This window comes from Poecilia latipinna, unplaced genomic scaffold (genome assembly GCF_001443285.1).
Source record: "Poecilia latipinna isolate Pla-1442-1.1 unplaced genomic scaffold, P_latipinna-1.0 Scaffold801, whole genome shotgun sequence".
Classification (NCBI taxonomy): Eukaryota; Metazoa; Chordata; class Actinopteri; order Cyprinodontiformes; family Poeciliidae; genus Poecilia; species Poecilia latipinna.
Window position 1 is genome coordinate 23,462 of NW_015113417.1, and position 6,822 is coordinate 30,283.

Genomic DNA, 6,822 nt, shown 5'->3' on the forward strand with positions numbered 1-6,822 from the left:
TTTTTTTTGCCGATGTTTGACTTTTCAAACTCAGAAATGTTCTTGTTTTTTCTAGAAAATTTCTGGAATTTACTCCTTTTTTCTATCTGCAATGGCTCTAATACACCATCACACCAAGCTGTACTTCAAAGTATATGCAAATCATCATTATTATCACCAATATCAATCAGCTGAACAGTTTGGCTCTCATACAAAGTTCATGACTGCTACTTCTAGTCCATATATTGCTAAATTCCCTTAAAGCGCCTTGAAACCAAACATTAATTTAAAACACTGCTCTTGTGCTGATGTAGGACCCCTGGGAGTGAGGGTGGCTCTGCTGGTGCTGTCTGTAAAGATGCCTGAAGGGTGCGGAGAGGGCGGAGTGGGGGTCCTGATGCAGGCGGAGAGGGTATGATGGGAAGGCGGGGTAAAGAGCTGGCGGAGGCGTGGAGGTCGGCTGAGGAATAAAAGCCTGGCGGTGCAGTACCACCTCCGGACGACAGGGGGCACTCGCGAACTGAGCTTGGTGGGTCAAGTTAGGGAAATTCAAAGCAGCGCTTGCACTTACGTTTGGAAATGAGAGAGTTTTAATTTGTTGGGGAAGCGACGGCAACGCAAAAGTGTTGCAGGAACCATTAGCAGGTAAAGTAGCTAAAGAATATTCAGGTTCTGCATTCGTAGGGAGGATATTTGGATAAATGAAAGCCGCCGAAGTGTGAACTAAACGTCCATTACTTGCATTAGCATCCGGTTCTCCCTGCTGCACCTGAGAGGGAGGAGATGTTTGTGGATTTGACGGACAGGTGAAATCAGCTGGAGTGTGGGGGCTGATTGTTTCCGGGATGAAGGCGCCATTAGCGGGGGAGGAAGAGGAGTCTGAAGGTGGAGGTGTGGGGAAGCTGAAGGAGCTGGAAGAGTAATCCACCGGAGGGAAGGATGGGTGAGGATGGGATGGAGGAGCAGAGAAGCTAGGCTCAAAGGTCGCTTCAGCCATGACGTCCGAGCTGTGAAGGAGAAAATAAACAGTTTATGCACTATTTACGTCTTTCTATAACTGCGTTTTATGGCCATGCGAAAAACAGAAAATCTCTAAGAAAAACTTTACATTTTATGAGTTTTAACAGAACTTTCACCTTTTAAAACTCAGATATAAATGATAAAATTTGAGATTTTTTTCTGTCAAACTTGACTTTTGGATCTCAGCAATTTCCAAGTTTTCTTCTAGAAATGTTTTGAGATCTCAAATTGTGGGTTTTCTCTAGCAATTATTTTACTTTTCAACTCAGAAATTTAAATTTTTTTTTCTTGAAAATTTCTGAGTTTTTTTAGGGTGAAACTGTACTCCCTTTTTTTGTTTACAATGGCCTTAATACGCCATCTCATCTTTCCATATCCATTTAATCAGTTAGTAAAGTGGTGACATTTCTTTTCTTGAATGTTTTAAACCAATATAAAAAAAGCTTATTTTTAACAAATCTGCATGATTCTACAAATATTGTTCCACAGATAACCAACATATTTCCTCACCTTTCAATCATATTGTGCACCGCTTCGTTTTCCTGCGTTTCCTGCAGTGTTACGCTGATGTCTGACATCTGGGAGGTCATGAAGGTCTGGGCCAGATCCAGTGCGGGCTCTGGGACAGGATAGGACGCTTCCTCGGGTCTGAACCCGCAGGAAGAGTCAGGCAGCTGAGGGAGAGAGGCCAGCGCCAGAGTCTGCAGGTCGGAGCTGGAGGCCGCAGATTCAGCAGCTTCACAGGGATCACAGTTCACTTCACGGAAAATGGGAGCAAAAATACAATCATCCATGTTTATTCCACACCAAAAACTGAATTAAAATGATAGTTCCTGTCATTTCTCTCACCAATATCCAGAGTCTCCGTTAGCACGACCATCTTGCGTTTCTGTCTTGCGTCTCTTTGCCTGCAGAAGAAGGAAAAAAGTGAAGTTTAGATAATTTACAATCAAGTTTTTAATTTTGAAGGGAATTTAGTTGCTGGTTACTTTTTGCTGTTCATGCCATCCTCTCGAAAGCCTTTAGCAAAAGGGTTGGAGTTGATCTTCAGCTCTGTGATCTGTAAACAAAGTTATTATTTTGACTCCTTTCCACAGAAACTCTGAAGTTCCTTGCAAAAGTATTGATCTTTTTTTACATTTTGTCAAAATAAATTCATAAACTTTAATGGATTTCACTGGGATTTCTGTAACTGACCAACAAAATGCATCAGTATCTGCTTTTACATTGGCAATATAATCACACAATTAGACATTTTGAAAATAAATTTGATTAATGGAAACACACCAAGTTAAAAAAAATAGTTTTTTGATAAGTTTTAGTACTAGGATGAGGTGATTTGTTTTGGTCATATCAAAATCGGTTTATTTTTGCTAAACTGAATGGAAACTTTTTTTTTTTCTTCCATCACTAGAGTCACATGATTAACAACTGATAATTGCCACTGGAGCAAACCAGGAAGAAGACGACGACAGGAAGTGGTAGGAGGATCGTGGCGCTGCATGTTTTTTAATGACTCACCTGTGATTTTAGTTGAGTTTACTTGTTGGAAACATCAAAATTGTGAAATTGTATTCTTTCTACATTAGCGCAATAGTAACAAAGTGTTGCGTACATTTGTAATGAAAACACAGCTACTGTGACGAGCAAAGGAAATAATAGACGGATTTCAAAGTTTTTGCAATAAAAAAAAATCTGAGAAGTGTGGAATGCATTTGTTTTCAGCCTTGTATTATACTCTATTATCAAGTTTAATAAAAATAAAGCCGTACCTTGTTGTTCTGGTAAGCTGTGACTGTGATAAACTGGGTCTCTGGGAAAACGAAGCTGTGCTGTCCTCCGCCCCACCGTAACATGTCTCTGGCTTCGATCACATGGACTCTGGGCTGGTAGCGGTGCAGCGAGTGCAGGATTATCTTGAAGCAAAACCAAAAGAAGATTCACTAAAAACATCAAAATCTAATGAAGCATGTTGCTATGACAAAGTATTGGGGCCATTGTAGACAGAAAAAATTATAAATTTCCGCCAAAAAACAAAAAAATTTTGAGATGAATCTCAAATTTTGTAGAAAAAACAAGAACATTTCTGCATTTGAAATGTTGAGAATTTGCTTAAAAAGAACAAAATTTGAGATCAATCCAAGAAATTTTCTAGCAAAAACAAGAAAATTTCTGAGTGTAAAAAGTCAAAAAATTTGCTGGAGAAAAACTCAGGCGTTTTTAGATTAATATCAGAATTTGCTAGAAAAAAATTTAATCTCTGTGCCCTAAAAGTTGAAAATTTGCTAGAAAACAAGGAAATTTCTTAGTTCTAAGTCAAGAATTTGCTAGAAAAAAACTCAAATTCTGAGATTAATTTCTGAAATTTTGTAATTCTTCAAGTCGAATCTTTTCAACCTTTGAATCTTGCCAACAAAAGTAAAACATTTCTTTTACATTTGAAACTATTTTAAAAAATATATCAATTAGAGTTTTTATCTTGCAAATTATTGACTTTTTGAGCTCAGAAATGTCCTTGTTTGTTTCTGGAAAGTTTCTTAGATTAATCTAAAAGATTCTGTGTTTCTTGGCAGGAATGTCCTACTCCTCTTTCTTTTTCTCTGTTTACAGCGGCCCCAGCACGCCGTCGTGCTTTGCCCCCATAGCGCTGCCTGCACTCACATGTCCCTGTGTGTCCAGGGTGTTGTTGGTGAGCTTGGCGTAGTGGAAGGAGATGGTGCGGCTCTGCCAGTGGGCCCCGGTGGCGGGCGAGTCCGGGTGGATGAAGACGCGGTCGGGCAGTCTGGCCTCTGCCCCACCGACGGCCTGCCAGCCGCCGCCTTGGAAGCGGTAGCGGGAATTATCGGCCGGGACGACGTCCAGCAGGAGGATGTAGCGGAGAGACGGGTTCAGACCCGACAGTTTCAGTCTCAGGCCCGGGAACATCCGCCTGCAAAACGGAGAAATAAAAGAAAAATGTTTGGTGTCTAGTTTGAAGAGTAAATATCTTACTAGACTTTAAGACAAAATTAGTCAGAAACAACTTTTCAACACAATATGAGTTAAAAGTTAATTCCTTAGTATTGATGAAAATGTACTTAGTTTCACTGACATTATTTCACTTATAGGAAAAATGAAATAATTTGCAAGTAGAACTGGTAAAAATTTTAATCTATATTAAGGAATTAACTTTAAAAAATCTTCTACATCTGATGAAAAATTACTTCTAAGTTAGTTTGGTCTCATGTGAAATGTTTAAAATATTTCCACTAGAAACTAAACCAAAATACTTTGTAAGATTTATACTTCTGTAAGGCAATGAGTGTCTTGCTCAGTTGTTATTCGTAAAGTATTTAGTTGCGCTAGACTAAAATGCTTGGTAAGATTATGTGTTTTTGGAGTGTATCAGTTATATAACATGCTATGTTATTTATATATATATATAAACTACCTGCTTTTTTTGTGTCACTTACACATATGACATGTAATAGATCGTTCTTCATTTTTCTTTATTTCAAAACCTAAAACTCAAAATTAAAATTCTTTAAAAAAAAGACAAATTTCCTAAAAAGTTGTAGGTTTTATTAAGTTGGACTGAGAGCACAAGCAGCTCTTTACATTGTTACTCTTAACTAGTAACTAGATGTTGCAATTTACTGACCTGTGAAGGCCTCAGAAGTTTGTTTGAGAACATAAAGTCCTTTAAAACGGTGTTGTTTTGGTGTTTAGACGTGTCATTTATGGTTGTGTGCAGAGGTGCCGACCTGCCCTTCTTGGTGATGATCATCTCGGTTCCCACTGAGCTGAACTGCTTCCATAACGGCGAGTTCTCCAGGTCCATCCTCACCTCGTCCTTTTGGGGTTTGGAGGACGACTCCCCGGCGCCCAGAAGCCTCGGCGCCGCGTCGCAAACGGGAGGAAGCAGAGGTAAACGTGCAGGAGCTTCCCTGTCTGCAAAACAAAACTCGTCAGTTTCAGTGAGAGGGTACAAGGTAAACGACTCGTCTTCCAGCTTCTCAGTTCTTCTAAATGTTTTAATTTTTGCTCCATTTGTGTCATTTTTCTGAATTTAGAAGAACTTACCTGACTTGCATGAATGTCATGTTCTTTTATCTTTCCCCTTTTGAAGAGATGCTAACACTGCAATATCTCACAAAGTATTTTTCTTCTATTTTATCGTTCAGGTTATAGTACAACTGAAATAATACAAAACTAATGTGTAAGTAACTTTAAAGTAAGTAATTGTTGTAAGTCAATAATTCTTGAAAATTGATGAAAAACTTGAACTTTTTCATCAATATTAAGGAATTATTGCATTAAAACAAGTTTCTATATCTTGCTGGAAAATTACTCGTAAGTTAGTTAGTTAGTTTTCTCTTATTTAAGGTGTGATAAACATTTCTGCACTCTGAGATGTGAAAAAATAGAGAATATGCAAAAACACAAAATATTACCACATATTTTTTGTCTAGTTTCTAGTGGAAATATCTTGGTACACTTGAAATAAGACACAACTAACTTACAAGTAGCTTCTCGGTGAGATGCAGCAGCTTGTTTCAAGCCAATAATTCCTTAATATTGATAAAAAAGTTCAAGTTCCACTGGCGCCGTTACCTAGCAACCCCAGCCGTTACCTAGCAACCCCAGCCTTTACCTAGCAACCCACTGGCAGATTATTTCAGTTATAACAATAACTTTTTCCCATGTTTTAAGTAAAATAACCTGCCAGAGAAACTCCCTTCATAGTTCGTTGTTTTAATTTTAGGCTTCATGTTACATAGGACGTTTTATGCTGCTGTTTTGTCTTATTGTTTTTAAATCGTTTTACACTTACAATGTAGAAAAAAATGTATTGTTATAAGTGAAATAATCTGTGAGCAGAACTAGTAGTTATTCATCAATATTAAAGAGTTATTTACGTAAAACAAGCTCTTATATCTTGTAAGTTAGTTTTGTCTTATTTTAAGTGAACCAAAACATTTGCATTAGCAACTAGACATAAATTCCTGGTAATATTTTGTGTTTTTGCAGTGTGAACAGGTTTTCATGCGTCCAGGCCTCTCACCTCTGTAGAAGCAGTCTCCCATCCGTTGAGTCAGACCCGGGTACATCTCCACATTCAGCATTCTCCTTGTCCTTTTGTCTCACCTGTCCTCCTCATTTACTGCACAGAAACTCACTTCTTCACCTGGCTTTTCCCTTTTTCCTCTAAAATAAGTTTCAGAGTTGTTAATTTAGCTTCTTGCTTGTCGCCGGTCTGTGTTTCTGTCGCCGTCCTTCGCTGTAAGAGCTCTCTGCTCCGGCCGGTTCGGTTAAATAGGTGTGTCTGACTTCACACCTTCGGCCAAATGGTCCTATTTTCACTTCGCTCCTCATTTCTCCTCCCTGTGCTCTAAACTTTACTTCTGCCTCTGCTCGGAAAACGTAAACATTAATGGTCGTCATGGATTTGACTGGAAAAATCTTGAGTTTTCTTAAGTCAAACAAAATGACAGGTGTGCTCTTCATTTACGCAGCAAAAACATAAAATATTACCAAGTATTTCTGTCTAGTTTCTAGTGCAAATATGTTAGTACATATGAAATGAGACAAAACTAACTTACAAGTAACTTTTCAGCAATATATGGGAGCTTGTTCTACATAAATAATTTGTGAATATTGATTTCACTTATTTGTACTTTTTCATCAATATTAAGGAATTATAGGCTTAGCTTCTATAACTTGCTGAAAAGTTACTTTTTAGTTAGTTTTGTCATTTCAAGTTTACTAACATATTTGCACTAGAAACAAATCAAAAATAGTTGGTGAGATTTTCTGTTTTTGCAGTGTAGTTGGATGATGTCA

At 38.1% G+C, this 6,822-nt stretch overlaps 1 protein-coding gene across 1 annotated transcript; it reads right to left on the bottom strand.

The window, feature by feature from the left end:
* Positions 1 to 101: 101 nt before the first annotated feature.
* Positions 102 to 6,423, bottom strand: tbx6 (T-box transcription factor 6). The gene is made up of 8 exons (XM_015046955.1): positions 6,382 to 6,423; positions 4,743 to 5,041; positions 3,661 to 3,928; positions 2,772 to 2,915; positions 1,989 to 2,059; positions 1,849 to 1,907; positions 1,510 to 1,756; positions 102 to 986 (listed from the first exon to the last, which is right to left on the bottom strand). Exons 1-8 carry the CDS (start codon positions 6,421 to 6,423, stop codon positions 266 to 268), a joined length of 1,851 nt encoding a protein of 616 aa, XP_014902441.1. The 3' UTR covers positions 102 to 265.
* Positions 6,424 to 6,822: the final 399 nt, after the last annotated feature.